Source organism: Phalacrocorax carbo, chromosome 1 (assembly GCF_963921805.1).
Source record: "Phalacrocorax carbo chromosome 1, bPhaCar2.1, whole genome shotgun sequence".
Lineage (NCBI taxonomy): Eukaryota > Metazoa > Chordata > Aves > Suliformes > Phalacrocoracidae > Phalacrocorax > Phalacrocorax carbo.
In genome coordinates this window covers 189,736,386-189,753,628 of record NC_087513.1, presented here as the reverse complement: position 1 = coordinate 189,753,628, position 17,243 = coordinate 189,736,386, and the positions used below count along the sequence as shown (strand labels likewise).

Below are 17,243 nucleotides of genomic sequence, written 5' to 3'. Positions count from 1 at the left end.
TAACACAAAACCACAAACAAAATCACACAGAGTTATTGTAACTAGTATTGTTAAATGTATTTATTGTCAAAAAGTGGGCAAATCTTCTGTACAGTAATGATACCCAAGACAGTGGAAAGTGAACTGTGTATATTTTATGAACTAATCAGTATTTATTTTTGAAGCCTCTAAAGTTTATTTTATCCATTTACTTTTAGTATTTGGCTATTAATGGTTTAAAATCTTTAATAATACAAAAATATATACGTGTCAGTGTTGGGAGATGTTTTAACAATGAAGTTAGATTCTGATAACTTAATAATTCTACAGAATAACTTGTATAATTTTATCAAGGTATTTAATTAAGTCTCCTAGGCAAAGCCCATTTGAGTGTTATCTTTTACAAACATACATATAACTTAATAGTATAAGAATACCTTACTGATAAATGACGATTGGATAGTTCGTGTCTATCTCAGTAGCTGATGGGGATGGCAGAGAGGATAAAGTCAATACAGAAGGGAGGAAAGATCTAGCTATAGAAATTGTTAATACAATACACAGATAAGAATAAAAAAGCCTGGTCTAGACAACAAAATTCTGTGACTTTGTTGAGTACTGACAGTAACTAACCTTGTAAGTAATCTGGCTTACAGTAGCCTTTATTAAATAGGCATTAAATATTAGCATTGAACTCTGTGAGTCCATGTGACTGAAGTATCATCACTACCACAACCATTTGTGTTTCATCTTGTGTTTGACTCTGGAAAGACCTCCAAACTTAAGGCAGCAAACAAATTATTATTATTATACTCAAACATTATTTAATATCTTTTGAGATATTATTTCTTAGATGTTTTCCTTATATGAAAAATTATTCTCATACAGCAGGACCTTTCTCTGCATTTGAACATGACACCAGAAAAGATATTTGAGCCATGTGGGTAGTAAATTCAACAGTTCCAAGAAAGGTTCCTGAGCCCCAGAGCTTGGCTGCCAGCGGCTGGGCTGTTGCATGGCACAGGCTCGGCCTCAGCCGTTCAGCACTCCCAAAAAAATTCCTGGAAACTCTTCAAGAGGATGCACAGACCAAGGTCCACCCTAGGTCTGCATGTGGCCATGTGGCCACCCTGCTGTGGAAGACAGGGGGTTTAGTAGAGCAGGCATGGGCTGTGCTGTGCCAGCTGGCCACAGCCTCCGAGGCACCACTGTACTCATTGAATTTAATTAACCTTGTCCAAACGGGGTGCAGTTGCTAGATTTGCTGCGTGGATCTTGGCACTATATCCAAATGGAAGACGCATCCTCCACCCCACGCAGTTCTAGTGGGTTTTATTTCTGGTCTAAATTCAACCCTGGCCAGCTTATTCCGTATTGGTCGTCTGCCCGCTATCCTCGAGCTCTTTGCCTTGAGCGTGCTGATCCTTCCTTTTCCCAGCACACCCTGAGAGAGCAGATAGAACCCTGTATCCAAATCCTTTTGCTTGGCTAAACAAACTCAGCTCTTCTAATCTCCTGTTGCTCACCTTCACTTCTCTATTTGTTTCTATTGAATAATTATTAGCTTTAATCACGATTGCTTGATATTGTGATATGAAGTCATATCAGATAACTGGCTTTAATATTTTAATCCTTTTAAAAATTTTCTCTTTATGTTATTGTAGCACTTAATTTTGAATTTATGGACTGTACAAATCCTTCATATATACTTCATTTCTCATTAACATCATAATTATTTAAGAGGAAAAATTATTTAAGAGGAATGACTGGATACTGTTCTTTTGTCTATTGGAAAAGGTCCTAGTGGACCTACGCAGGCCTGCCTGACTTTCATCAAAATCAACATATGGAATTCCTCGTAATTGAACTTATTTCTCTGAACTGCTCATGCATGTAATGAACAGTTATTTGGTATATTGACTGTTGTTTCCCGCAGTTATTAGCTCTGGCTTTTTAAGCAGTTTTCATAAGAACTGCCTCTCAGTTAGTTTCACTGGTATAGATCGGTGCTGCTGATCAGGTCAATCTGAGAGGCTTTGTTTAAACAAAAATAAGCCATTACAGGGCTGAGACGAAGCAGGATTTCCACAAGCAGAAGATACCACTGTGCCCGTGACAGGTCTCCTGTAGCACATGGCATGCTGTGCTGCAGGAGGATGCCATCTGCCAGGGTTTTCTTGAGTAAGGAGCCTGCCAGGTGCAACAGCATGCCCTATCCTTCACCCAGAGGGTGGTGGGGCACTGGAACAGGCTCCCCAGGGAGGCAGTCACAGCGCCAAGCCTGATGATATTCAAGAAGCACTTGGACAATGCCCTCAGAGATATGGTGTGACTTTGAGGCTGTCCTGTGCAGGGACAGGAGTTGGACTTGATGATCCTTGTGGGTCCCTTCCAACTCAGGACATTCTATGATTCTATGATCCTTTCTCTCCATGGCCTATATGGAGAGTTCAGAGGTGTTCTGGCCAGATACCTATCTGGCCAGTATTTCACTCACAAGAGGTCCCTGTGCTACACTGCCTAAATCCACAGGAAAGGTATGGGGTGGAGGGTGATTACCCTGCCTAATGCAGGTATTAAAATTTCAGTAGGTAGGATCTATCTCTGGAGGTCTTCAGAGGTACCAAGTACTTTCTATTAGTCCATAAGATTATTCTCTGGCCCCGTTTTAAATGCTCTGCCCATGAGGTGTCCCATACAAAGGAATTAGCGGTTCATTCAAGCTAAATAGACTGGATACATTCCTTGCTCCCTTTGTAAGGGATGATGTCTCCACATGTGATTCTGCCAATGTGATTTACTCCATATATTTGTCTGCACTTGAAATCACGACTTTGTACACAGACCAGTAAAAGTCTTCATGTTTGTGTTATCAGTGAGCGTGACAATTTTTCTGGTTTCAAGGTATTAGTTACAGATGGGATGCCTACAAATATCCCTAATTTATTTCTGCATAATATTATTAGTTTTATTTATTCTTGCTTTTTATTAATGTAATGATTCACCTCCTCACTTTTCTTCCTTCGAAAGACACTCTTATGGGAAAGGGATTCAAGGTGCTGCGTATGTGCGATTTGGCATAATTGATGAAAATGAGAAAAAAGTCTTTCTTCCAGGCCTGGAACAACAGCTATCAGTAAGTACTGGAGTTCAGTGCAAATATTCTTATTTATCCCAGGTGAGATGAATATTTTCAGAAATCACTGAAATAGAGATCCCTGTAATACATAGTCATACTATAATCAACAAATTTTTAATTTTAATGGCAACAAGCCAGCAAGGGCTGTCACTTTTTTTTCTACTTTTCTTTTAGATTCAAAATGGAGAAGGAAGAGTTACTTTAAACACACCACTTCTGGAAGAGAAATTAAAAAAGAGTATTTCCACTCTGGAAGGTTTTCATTTATATGTTGCCGTTACTGCTGTAGAAACTGCAAGTAAGTTCACTATGCCTTGGCTGATACAGTCTTTAATATTTACATTGCTTTTTCTCTAGTGGGATCCTTCATGTGGGAAACTTTGTCCCATGGGACCAGTCTTCACGGCACAGCTTGCTCATGCTAAGTGCATGACAGTTTCGTCTGACCCCCTTCTGTGCACAAACTTATCTTGGATGAGATCCACTTATCTGAACACAGATGTCCAGTACTAGTTTAAATGCCTTATGTAGTTCCGTGTGGTCTTCCAGCAGTGCTCAAGTCTCCTGTAGTACCCTCCTATAGGGTCTGTCCTGTGTTAAACATCCCTAGGATACCTAAGATAACCTAGTCCATCTGAAGTGGCACCAGATGCCGGTATGAACACAAATAAATTACTCTCCTTGAGATCTTGCTTGAGCACCTGCCTCAGCCATGTCTACTCCTTCCATACATACAAATTTATTAGTTAAGCTTGCTATCTTAGCTTGCTTTGCACCTCAGTTGACTAAGCTGTCAGTCTAAAGGTGAGGCATACATATTAGAGCTGCAGTGAGATGCAGAGGAAATCCAGCCCTTGTAAGTACTGCTTGTCCTCTTACATCTGCCCACAGTTTTATCGATACTCTGATACCTGGCACACAAGTATAATATAGTCCCAGTAGCCTGGTCTTGCTCTTCATCTGGGACATGAGCCTGGAGCATGCCTATCCACAAGCTTTCCGGTGGCTGTTTGCCCTTGTTTTCCCAGAGGACAGATAAATATTTCCACAGATCATTAGAAGGAATTTATGTAGAAATTTGTTCACAATAGTGCTAAGCACATTGAGTAGGTCCCCAGATATTTTAGAACTACCCACAAATAAGCACTGAGTTGAATTCGTTGCAGTGGTTGATGGGTTATTTGAGTTGTAGCAAGGGGTACTGTTAGTCATATGAGACTAAGGTGAAAGGTGCAACTTCAGTGTTGGCCTCTGAAGCTGAATGTGCAACCAAGCTGACCTTTCCAACGTATGCAAGATTTTTCCCATTGTTTATAGGGAGATTGATCCCTTTTATTTTAGATATCTGCAGGTAATGTATGTAGTCAGAGCTTGATGCTCAGGCACTTTGTATAGTCAGTATGGAGAATGGATGGGATGAACTCTAGAGGTGTCTGTTCCCATTGGCTATAGAAGGAGTCTAGTTACTTAGTTCAGAATTACTAGACTCCTAAAAATTCATAAAAATCCTAAATATTAATTAGGACTCTTTAGAATTCTAAAATTAAGCCCAATGCATTGCAGCTGTGCAGTTCTTTGGTATAATCTGCTATAGGTACATATATGCACTATTGCTGCAATATTTGCTGCAAGAGCAAAAGGGGCTGAAAGACCTTCTGCTACCACACCAGCATAATGCACATAAGATCTCATGGTGTGGCATGGCCTCTACCATGCTGTGCACTCTTCCTCTTTCCCCCGCAGACAGGCTGCCTCCACACTTGTGTACATGCTGGGTTTGGTATTAATTATATGCATGACAGGGCAAGGCTGGTGGGCTTTCCTGACACCTCTCAACCTTGGAGTGTTAAAGTGGAAAATAAAGACATTAAATGTATGTCTTTAAATGCACTTAATTTAAAGTAAGCCATGTAACTGTTTCTTTTAGAAGTAGTTACGGGTAGCGGTTTAACTAGAAGTTAACTAGAAGAATGAGTGGTTTAACTAGAAGAAGCTCAGACCATAGAATCATAGAATCGTTAAGGTTGGAAAAGACCCTCAAGATCATCGAGTCCAACCTCTAACCTATCGCTGCCAAGTCCACCACTAAACCATATCCTCAAGCACCACGTCTACCCTTCTTTTAAATACCTCCAGGGATGGAGACTCAACTGTCTCCCAGGGCAGCCTCTTCCAATGTTTGACAACCCTTTCGGTGAAGAAGTTTTTTCTAATGTCCAACCTAAACTTCCCCTGGTGCAGCTTGAGGCCATTTCCTCTCGTCCTATCGCTTGTTACTTGGGAGAAGAGTCCAAGCCCCGCCTCGCTACACCTTCCTTTCAGGCAGTTGTAGAACGCAGTAAGGTCTCCCCTCAGCCTCCTCTTCTCCACACTAAACAGCCCCAGCTCCCTCAGCTGCTCCTCATAAGACTTGTTCTCTAGACCCTTCACCAGCTTTGTTGCCCTTCTCTGCACACACTCCAGCACCTCAATGTCCCTCTTGTAGTGAGGGGCCCAAAACTGCACACGGTACTCGAGGTGTGGTCCCACCAGTGCCGAGTACAGGGGCATGATCACCTCCCTGCTCCTTCTGGCCACACTATTCCTGATACAAGCCAGGATGCTGTTGGCCTTCTTGGCCACCTGGGCACACTGCTGGCTCTTTTTCAGGTGAAAGATGGGAAGCAGGCGCTCAAGCTGTCTTGTAGGTGCAAAGTTGCAGAAGATGATATTAGGTAATATTAACTCTCGCTAGCAGTCAAAAGGAAAAAAAGAAAAACCTCTTTCAGAAAAATAGGGATCTAAGGTCCAAACCCCCCTACTGATTCTGGTGACTTTTATGTTGGACTTTGATGTAGCCTTCCCCCAGGAATGAAGCCCCGACAGCTTGGAAAGGGAGGTGCACAGCCACAGTGGTTCCTGTGATATCATGTGCTCTGTGTTTGCAGGCACCTTATTCTGATGATGTGTTGGAGGGAAAAATTTATGCTGTGAGTAAAGAACCTCTTTTCAGGTCTCTGTGTCTGAGCTGTTGAGAGCACACCCCTGCCGGTGCTGGCTCACTGCAGCACCGCACATGTCACGCTGCCCTGGAACTGGCCTGTCTCTGGTTGTGTTCCCTGTATGCCTGCACCCATCTCTTCCTCTTCTCAGGACTGAAGCTCTTTGAGGAAGGATCATATTTCAGTTTTCTTTATATACGCTGCTAAAACTGCAATTAATCTTGAAAACAGAAATGATGGATGCTATGATCATATGCAAGTACATAGTTATTGCTCCCATAGCAACATATACTGTTTGATATTAACAGGTGGTGAGATAAGGGAAGAGGAACTCAGCAATGTGAAGTTTGTGAGATCACCTTATGTTGTTGATCTGGCTAACACCAAAAAGTATTTTGTGCCCGGAGCCCCCTTCTCTGTTGTGGTATGTAGCATTTAGCAGACTGTGCCCGTTTGCCTCCCTAGCAAGGGATTTATATCTGCCCTGTTTATAGAATCCTTATCTGATCCACTGGGAGCTCTGCAGGACAGAGACCTTCAGGAACAGGTCCAACATGGAGCTGCTGTTTGTGTGTCTGGTTTGTCTTGTTTCTGTACACACAGAGCCTGAACAGGGAAACCAAAACCAGAAGATGCTGTGCTTCTGTTCTGGAAGTACTCCATGCACTGTTGCACTACAGGGTTTTATAAAACATGTAGCAGACTCTTCCTCACTTCTATATCAAAATATTAAAATAATAATGTTGTATCAAATTAATCCTGTATCAAATTAAAATTCTGAAAACTAAAAGAGGGTATTGTCTTTTTAAAAAAAATGCAATTTAGTTTTTTGAGTTTTTAACCTTCACACCTTCAAGTATTTTTACAAAATTTTCTACAAAGAGTTAAAGTTAGAAATTTACCTTATAATAGTTGAAGACAAATATCTCTGGGATCAGCTGACATCTAACAGATGTAACTGAAAATCTGGGGCAGCTGTTAAGCTATGTTCACAGATTTTTACCTTAGCTGGAGTTCAGACTGAGTCAGTTACAACCCCCTGCTCTCAAAGCCCAAATTTTCAAATACTAATTTGTGCAGATTCGTATTTCTTCTCAGTTTATAAAAATAATTGCTTCTTGTTTGTGGGCATTTTTTTTAAACCAAGGCATCTCCTTGAAGTAACAGAAAAACATATTTTTTTTTTCCAACAGGCATCTGTCACTTTGATTGATGGGTCTCCTGCTGCCTCTCTACCTGTCACTGCTACTGTTACTTTACCTGGAAAATCCCCAATGAAGACAACTGCACTTTCTAATAAGGAGGGTCTAGTCTCTCTTACATTTGACATCCCTGGAGATGCTCAGATGCTTCAAATAATGGTAAAGAAAACCCAAACATCCATGTTTAAAAGTATACTGCTGCGAACAGCTCATAAGACGGTCACAGATGACTGTGAATATGATCAGTTTTCATTAAATTAGCACAGAGGGTAGAATGTGATTTTTTTACACCATCTGCACAGCTTTGTCCAGATTGTGAAAGATATGTTAGAGAGACCGGAGGCCTGAGGGATATCTCACTGAAGTGAAGAGTGCTCTCATACGTTGGGGCTTTGGGAGTACATACATCGGTGGTAGGGGTGCTTTTTTGTGGTTCGGGTGTTTGTTTTCCTGGTATGAAGGATTGGTATGGGACTGTAAGGAATATCACTATGAGAATTGACAAAAAAACAATGAGAGACAGTGAAGGAAAAGGTCCTGAGCAATACAGACAGTAGGTCACATCTGGACACTCAGCGGGTTCAATTACGTGCACAATAGAAGAGGAAAAGTCTGCCAAAGTACAAAAACACTTTGTGATTTTGAGCTGTTGATTCTGATTCAGAAAGAACCAAGCCTGAAAAATATCAACTGCAAATACAGAAAGAGACAAAAGAGGGTGAGAGAATAAAGTCATGAAAACCCTATTTTTTTGATGCCAGGTTCTGCTAATGAGGTCTCAGCAGTGGCTCATCTCATTTCCCAGCATTTTCTGAATAACCTGGCAAGATATGAATTGAGGGTGACAGTGTATATTGTGTCCTGAGGGACACTTTACCCACTCTGTCCTTTTCTTTGCTGACAGGTAAAGGCTGAAGAGGGAAAAGAAAAATTAGAATCACCTGAAACCAGAATCAGAGCTGAAAGATACCAGTCTGCTTCCCTGAACTACCTCAGCATCAGCATCCCACATACTGTCGTGGCACCTGGAGATACCTTACGCATCACCTTGAATGATATTCATCAGTCTGGCAGTGGAAAGATTGACTATTTCTATTATATGGTAATCAGAATAGTAGAATATATATATATATATATAGAAATGATACAACCCAGAACATCTATCTAGTTAGTAATACATGGGAAACTGGAGGGGGTCCAACAAAGGGCAACCAAGATGATCAGTCCTAGCACACCTGAACTACCAAGAGAGGTTGAGGGAACTAGGCTTGTCCAATTTGGTGAAGAGCCTAAGAGTTAATTGCAACCTAAAATTACTTGAAGAGGAAATACAGACATAATGGAGACAAACTATAGTTGTCTGATGGTTGGACTTGATGATCCTAGAGGTCTTTTCCAAGCTTAACGATTCTATGATTCTATCCTACGTGATGCCGTGCAGTGTAACAAGGGACAGAGGCTAGAAATTATGACTTAGAATATTCATTGTGGAAAAATCTTTTCACTAGTGATGAATGCAGGACTGGAAGAGGTTCCCCAGAGAGTTCAAGAAATTGCCATTCGCAGAAATATTCAACACTCAACTAGAGAAAACCACACCTGACCTAACCTTACACTGGTGATGGCTTGTCTTTGAGCAGGCAGTGGACTAGAGATCTCCATAGTCCCACCCAGAAACTAATTCTATGATTCTGTTATTTTGATGTATTTGTGTATAATTTGGGGGATGTAATATGTAAATCTTTGTAAATTTTTCTTTTGAAGCAGGACACAGAAGTACAAATTTTAGTCTGTAGTTTCTTATAGAGTCTAGAGTAAAAAGGTCCATATGGGGTAATGCTTGCATAATTATGTGGGTATTTCTGAAAAATACTAAACTGACAGCCTTGAAAGCTGAAATTCTAGACAGATAACTTTGATGATACCTATAACAATTTGATTTCTCTTAATCCAGATCTCATTCTTTTCCACTCCTTGCAATCTGTGTTCTTTCCTCATAATCAACCAATATTAAATATTATTTTTATTGGTTTGATTCCTATAAATACCTTTTTTCAGCTATTACAGAACTGCCAATCTTTTTGTGGGCAGATCATATATATACATAAGATTCTGTCCCTGCAACTAGAAAACCTGGTTGTATTCTAGGGCACCGTGAATGTCTCAGAAAATGCTTTTTATAGTTAACTATTTCTTATATCATGAATAACACATGATTCTTTTATTACCATGGCTCTATATTACCTGGACCTGATGTTAGCTAACAGGTAGGTCACTGTTATTTCCAACCAATAATGTCATGAAGGATCACTGAAGGCATTGGCTGTTATGGGTCTGAATAACATCCTCAAATTGGGCCTGAAAAGCAGTTCTATAGACAGAAAAACCAGGACACAATCCTGCTCAGCCTGGGACCAGGAATGCAAAGTATTTGTTTTGCTGAAGGAGACAAATGTGTTCATGGCTACATTCCAGGAGTAAATCTGTTGAATGTCAAATGTGTTTAAATCCCCTTCTCCCTCTCTTCAGCATAATTTCCCTTGGCAGCTTAAATTTCCCAGGATGATAAGCACTATGGGCACCAGTTCCCATTTATTTTTAATATGACTCTGATATATTGGAATAATTGTATTCCTAGGAGTTAAAATTAGGTTTGGGAGTTTATTTTAATTGGACTTAGCGTAAGGTTGGAATTGCCACTGCGGGCCTCCAGGAAAGTCTCAGTGCTGGGCAGGCGGGGGGCTGGGAGGGGTGGTGGGAGACACTGCTAGAGCTCAGTGGTGGGGCTTTCCCCCAAACTTTGGTCACCTAAATGAAGGCAGTGAGGATGTCAGATAAGGCTTTGTTTCTTCCTGAAGCCTGTTCATTGTGCATTTAGAAAAGCTGCATGTGTTTTGTTCAGGGAAGACCATTCAGTCCCGCCACTGTGTCAGTTTTCCACTCCTCTGACAACCCATGAATACAATTAGCATAATATAGGAAGTAAGGAATTAAATGGTGCAAGATAGGCTATAGGGCCAGGCTATGATACTTTACACTGAATAACACTTTTTGAGTGAAACCTCCTGCTCCATCCCCTCCACACCATCTGAAAGATTCAGTACTGATGACAGATTAAATAAAGCTGATATCTTCCTGGGGGTGATGGCCTGTTATTGTAGAAGACAAATATAAGACTGTCATCTGGGACCCCCTTTTCAAGCTGTAAGACTGGGTGGAGGGAGGTAGATTTGTGTTCAAACCTGGTCCACAGGCCCAGTGCACCAGAGGCTTACCACCGTGCTCCTGTGCTAGAAGCACTGTGTGCTAGTCTTCTCCATGCTACTGGTACACATGTTGGGAATTAAAACTATTAGAAGGCTTTAGAAGATGATAAATTTTAAGTAGAAATGGCCTCGGAAAATTCTATATGTGTATGTAACATTATGCAAGATAATGCCCAGTATAGTGTATATTCAAAATACTTGATTTCTGTTTGATTCTGCCTTGCAGGTTGTGGCAAAGGGACAAACTGAGCTTTTGGGAAGAGTCCGCTCCTCAAACAAAATAATAAACCTTAAAATCACTGAGAAGATGGTGCCTGCCTTTCGCTTTTTAGCTTACTACTTCATTGCAAACGAGGGCCGTCAAGAGATTGTTGCTGATTCCGTATGGGTGGACGTTATGGATGTCTGTGAAGGAAAGGTACTTTCAAAGCAAGTAGCTTCTGGTTTGGTATGCTAAAATAAAAACAAAAACATGGGGTATCAACAAAGCAAGTCCAGACCTGGGCTTAAAAAGTGAAAGACACGATATAATTTTTCATTTTTATTGAAGAATGGAGTTGTCAGGATTCTTGCTAAAAGGTGTAGCTGGGAAAGGCTATCAGGAGTGATGGCAGAGATAGCTGCCTTCCATAGGACAGGCTGTGCCTCAAAGAGATGAAAAATATAGTTTCATACAGATAAAACCTCCTCTGCAAGTGTCTAAATATATTGGAGAACCGTAGGGAAACACCAATAGAACTGTTGAGGGACAGACTCTTTTTGTAACTTCGTGGTTTTGTAGTGAGGTTCATCAAATGAAAGTGAAGAAATGTATTGGGAAAAAAAATTTAAAAAGAGGAATTTGAAGTAATTTTTAAAGCTTTTTCATTCTTGTTAAATAATTTGCTGAAATTTTGTAGCACTTCAGAATAACTTTAAAAATATTTTATGTTAGAAAAAGAAGTGTGGACAAAATAGGAGTCCCTCTAAACCTTTCTTTCACCTTCCTCCTCTTCCTTTTTGGTACAATAAAGTAAAAAAGTAAAAACAAGACATGAGAATTTTTCCCAATAACATGAAACACAACTGCTGAAAAGTGTCAGCCATCTTAAATGATTTTTTTCACCCCTGAAAATGTTTGGCTTGGAAAAAGAAGTTGATAGTCCATTGGGAAAAAATAGTTTGCAAGAAAAAATATCCATCTCTAACACAAAATCCAATTCTTCATTCATAAGATGACAAAATGCAGGAATACTCAAGCTGGTGTTTCTGTTAATAATTCCTTATTCATCTCATAATAGCCATGGCTACTTCCTCCTAAACCACAGAAGTGTCCACATTAGATATACACCAGATCTGAACTCAGTCATGTTGAAAAATTCAAGTCTGAGATAGAAAGGAGGTAGTACTATTACAAACCAGTTTAAGTCAGTTAATTTTGTATCTTAATTAGTCCTTTTTTTCATGGTGATTTTGTTTCCACTGGAAAATTATGTTGAAGGCCCTAGTTCAGCAGAGCCCTTACCCATACTTTTAATTCCCATTGGTGCTTAAATGTCAGTGAAAGGCAACATCCACTATCCTGCTCAGATCCATCTCCCACGTTGTCCTCCAGTGGGAAATAGCTGCACCTACTTCTTCCAAAAGGCAGGATTCTGGGCAGAACCACCACAAAACAGGACCATCCCCCAGCCTCTAACTGCTGACAGTCACAGATGACAGTATCCCCTGCTCAGAGAATCTTTGCTTTTTATCAGTAAATGTGATTTCTTTTTCAATATTTTCTATTTAGATTAAAGTAAGAACAGAACAAGAGATGTATGGACCAACAGAGAGCATCAATTTACTGATTGACACCGACCATGCAGGAACAGTTGCCTTAGCTGTGGTTGATAAAGCAGTTCTTATTCTGAACAAGAAAAATAAGCTTACAGCCAAAAAAGTAAGATATCCGTAAGAGGAAAATATAATATCTACTAGACAAGCAAAATTTTCCATGACTAATGAGAGGATCAAAATGTAATTAATGACTATTAATTGCTTAATCACAGCTTTGCCAAACTTGAAAATGTTTTTGCTTTGGCAATTTAGGATCTATTTAAGATGAAGGATATATTTAAGTTGGGGATTTCCAGCAGACAAGTTTGTAAACTAAATAAGTGTTACTTGAAAACGTTCCCCACCTAAAACATCCCTCAGCTTTAATCTCAGTTTCCAAATGCAGCTTGTACCACCAGTTTGTCTTGCTTCTGTGAGTCAAAGACTACAAGAAATTTTAATATATAGATATAAAAATAAACACTTTGCAAGTGTGTATAGCCAATCTATACTATTTTATTTCACAGGTATTTAATGCTATGAATTCTTATGATCTTGGATGTTCTGTTGGTGGTGGCGCAGATAGTGTTCAAGTTTTTACTGACGTTGGTCTGGCCTTTTTATCAGATACAATTAAATCCAACGCTCGGGAAAGTAAGTGCAATCTGCCCTTTACTTTAGATGCTTGTATAAGACCACTATAGATCTGGGAAGGCTGACTGCTTAAAAGTCAGAAACATTTTATCATTACATTGTAAGATCTCCCTTGCCCGTGGATTTTTCTTCTGTTCTCCACTGGGTACTAGTAGCTCAGACAGCTTAGATCTTGGCTGCTGGTCCTTTCGTGTCCAGCTTAGCTGGGGTGGGCAGCAGACGGCTGGTGCTGTAAGGTAACTCAGCAAACTGTGGGCCTTCTGTGAATGAGATGGGTCTTAAGATAGGTCTTCCATTAATGACCTGAATGATCAGGCTGTTACTGTTATAGTATCATGACCATACTCTTCTGTTGTGCTTTCCCAGGCTATAAATGTCTCCAGGTTGGCAGAAGGCAGAAAAGAACGCTGGATTTTCAGAAGAAAATGTCAGGAATTGGTAGGTCTACTCATCTGGGTGGCCTGAAAGGCTTAGAATGGGGAGGCAAAGGGAACGGGCTGGGATCTAGGGTGCAAGACATGATGAGATAGTAAAGGATACCAAGATATTCATAGTCCCAGTTCTTGCGTTAAGTGACATAACGTAGGACAAGTGTGTATACTATGCTGTGTGATCTATCAAAATGACTCAAAACCCAAAACCAAATGGAAAATAATTCACCATTTTATAATCCCAAATGTGAAGGGCTTCTGCCTGATATTATGTCATGGAATCAGTCACGGCTTTAAAGTTTTTCCGAAATCATTTGTGTGGCCAGAAATGTTTTTATAGGTCCTATTTTTTTTTTCTTGATGTTCTGCTTTGAAGTTGTGCCAGCTTTGGTACTTTGTGCTTCAATTAAGAAGAAGAAGAGCTAGTATAACATTTGGTCTAAATTTAAAAATTAAGAAGTTTACACAAATTGGTATTTCCTTGCCAGAACACGTGAAGACTTGAAGCTGGGATCTTCCTTTGAAATCAGTCTCTTTATTGAAGAGTGAGAACACTGCCATGGCTACTCCTATCAAGATATCCAATTCCAGTGTGCCAAGGAGGCATTTTTAATTCACAGTCTGAATTTGAAGAGAAAGCTTAGAATAGAATATCTAGGATGCCATAGGGCCTATGCTTTCCTCCTGTGTTTGTGGACTGTTTTTAGAATGGAGAACAGGTCCCTGGCTGAAGGTAGTCTATTAGAATAGCGGCTAATGTTAACTTCAAAGAATGACAGGAATGAGCATGATGAACACCTTTATGCTTATTGCTACTTCCACTGCACTAATGCTGGTCTTCAATTGTCTTGCAGCCAGCAAATATCAAAACACTGATCTGCAAAAATGCTGTGAAGATGGAATGAAATTAATTCCCATGAAGTTTTCTTGTGCAAAAAGGCTAGCAAAAGTTGCTGGCTCCCCCGAATGCAGAAATGCCTTCCAGGACTGCTGTGAGAAAGCCACAGCCCTCAGGAAGGCGACAAAGCGGAGGATCAGAGTGGGCTTGGCACGATGTAAAGAATAGTGGCGTGCAATTGTCTAAAGAAAAATACCCTTCATACGGTGGCAAGGGAGGGTTAAGGGGCATTTAATACTGTGGGACTGGGGGGAAAGTTTTCACATCACTGTTTCAGTGAGCCCAGTATAGTCCAGCACCCATATGCCATTGCATCTTCGTGACTGTACACTGTGAAGGTGGGAGTGGGCTGGAATAACTTCTGGGAGTGAGAAAAGGAATCACTTTATCCACCTTTGGCCCCAGGAGAGCCTTATGGGGAGAAGCTGTCAGCCCTTGGCTGCACACTGGGAGGCTACAAACAGTGGAGCAGAGAAGGGGGAGGTTGTCTCTATTGAGGGCTCTGAGTGATCTGGGATTCATGACTATTTTATTAGTTGTATTATTGTTATAGTGCCTCCTGATTACCTCCAAAACACCACCTGATGAGAAGAGGCCACTTCATCCAGGGACAATTTTGTCTCTTTCTTCCTTTCTTCTCCCCAAAGTTTATCTCTGATCACACAAGAGCTCATGTCACAAAAGAAATAGTTCATGTTGAAAATGACCATATTCAGACTGCAATTTCTGCTACCATTTTTCTCAGAGCTCTCCTTTCATGCTCTGTCTGTCACAAACGTGGGACTGTGGGAACATCTTTGCTGCACATTACTAAAGGGGAATAATTTTCTTGTTTGGCAGCATATAGTCATTGAACTTGGACAGAAGAATTATCCTTTTGTTCAACAACAAATTTTGGTCTTTGCCTCTCTTTTTCAGCATTTTTTTAATGCACAAGATGAAATCCAGATGAAGTCTTTTCATTCAGAGTATTTTTCATGCTGCTTTCTCTCTGACAAACTGACTTCCTGCAAGACAGTGTAAGGTCAGCAGCCAAAGACTTCACAACAGGAACCCCACTCTTGTTTTACAGACTATGATGACCACGAAGAAATGTTTGATGACCTCTCTGTCAGCTTGCGCAGTTATTTTCCTGAGAGCTGGTGGTGGAATTTTGAAGAAGTGAAAAACCCTGGAACCTATAGGTACTGTATTACCTGACTAGGTGAATAGGTCAAAATTTTTACAGTAAAATGTATATAAACATCAGCTTTATATGTTATCTGATACAGAGGACTTCAGAATATCCTCAAGTGCTTTGTCTTCACAACTGAGGGAATGGTTTTTTTTTCCCTTACAACACTCAAGCTTCAGCAAACGACAATGTTTACATTTTAAACATCCTTCCTAATATATTTTATTTTGTCTTTCTCAGTGTACAAAACTTTGCTCCTGACTCTATAACTACCTGGGAAGTCCAAGCAATAAGCATATCTCCCCAAAAAGGTATAAGTATTGGGTATTTTATTTGGTTTCTTTGTACAGATTAATAGAGAACATGTTTTTTTTTAAACAGAGATACAATGTTATGTTGACAGAGTGAAACAGTCTGTACTGAAAAACACAAAGTGTTTTGATCATGATGTTTACTCCTCTCTTTTATGCCGTAGTAAATCCCAGCTAGAATTTAATGGATAAATATATATTTATAAAAACAGCATGAAATGGCCTCTGAAGGGGGACGGATTATACAACCACAACCATCTCCTATTCTATCAAATTGATAAACCATCTCATTTTAGCTTCCCCATGGCCAGGAAGCCACAAGAAAGGTAGCAGTAATAACACCACTTTAATTTTACTATTTCTGGGAATGAGTTCTGGCCATCTCAGAGAAGCATGAAAGTCTGTGGTCTCTGGAAAGCCAGAGAAGAGCACCAGGAGACTAACAGAAGACCAGCAAGGCTGGACACCTGAGAGTCCAGGTTCCCAGGTGCTGCTCTCTGGAAGCTCCTGGGGGTTAACCAGGACCACGCAGGAGGGACAAAAGGTCCACGTGGTATTGCCCACTCCAATTCAGAAAGGGAGGCTCATCCAGGGGTGCAGTGATGGGCATGGAATTTATTTACTGAAAGCAAGGAGGGGTCATTGTGTTTTAAACATGGCCTTTGGAGGAAAGCTGGACCACATTTCCCTCACAAACGCTACAAATGTTCCTGCCAAATTTTACCTATCAAAAACCATGGCAGTGACTCCAGAGGGCAAATCACCTACCCCTGAGATAGGTCTCTAGCACAGGTGAGTTGAAATGTTTTCTAGATATGCCTGTCTCCCTCTCCTGCTCTTGACCTCAGGGAAGCCCAGGCAATGAGTTGTCATTAAACATTTAGTTTTTAATCAGCAGATGGTAAGTGTGTAATTCTCAACTCTGTTTTTCTCTCATCCCAGGATTTTGCATAGCTGACCCCCACACCTTTGCAGTTTTCAAAGACTTTTTTGTATCCCTGAGATTACCATACTCGGTCAGACGACACGAACAACTAGAAATAAAAGCAGTGGTTTACAACTATCTGCCCAACGATCTCCAGGTAGTATTACCACCAACTGCTGTGCTATACTCATCTAGCTAGCTATGTATAGCTATGTCATAATTTAATGTAAATGACCCGGCTGCCTTTCAGTGCCCTCCTACAGCCCAGACACCATGCTCGCATTTTGAAAGCCTCCCCAAGGACAGGATCCAGTTCTACTTGTCAATCAAAATTCCTGTATAAAACAGATTTTATTTGCCATATTACACAACCAAATTCCTTGTCTTTGGGTGTGTATTCTACCCCTTCATTGAAGCAGCCAGCTGCTATTTTGCCGCCTGCCAATCTGGGCAACACCCAGCTGTTGATAAAGCAGGTACAGAAGA

The 17,243-nt window shown here is 40.5% G+C and overlaps 1 protein-coding gene across 1 annotated transcript in view; it reads left to right on the top strand.

The window, feature by feature from the left end:
* The window catches only part of LOC104041780 (complement C4), a 57,365-nt gene that overhangs the window by 13,359 nt on the left and 26,763 nt on the right, over window positions 1–17,243 (top strand). The window contains exons 10-22 of the mRNA XM_064440957.1: window positions 3,010–3,115; window positions 3,293–3,416; window positions 6,408–6,523; window positions 7,293–7,460; window positions 8,206–8,403; window positions 10,794–10,985; window positions 12,339–12,488; window positions 12,892–13,018; window positions 13,385–13,456; window positions 14,304–14,504; window positions 15,420–15,531; window positions 15,762–15,832; window positions 16,775–16,914. Of these exons, the coding sequence (XP_064297027.1) occupies window positions 3,010–3,115; window positions 3,293–3,416; window positions 6,408–6,523; window positions 7,293–7,460; window positions 8,206–8,403; window positions 10,794–10,985; window positions 12,339–12,488; window positions 12,892–13,018; window positions 13,385–13,456; window positions 14,304–14,504; window positions 15,420–15,531; window positions 15,762–15,832; window positions 16,775–16,914 (1,777 nt within the window). The remainder of the gene's footprint in view (window positions 1–3,009; window positions 3,116–3,292; window positions 3,417–6,407; window positions 6,524–7,292; window positions 7,461–8,205; window positions 8,404–10,793; window positions 10,986–12,338; window positions 12,489–12,891; window positions 13,019–13,384; window positions 13,457–14,303; window positions 14,505–15,419; window positions 15,532–15,761; window positions 15,833–16,774; window positions 16,915–17,243) is intronic.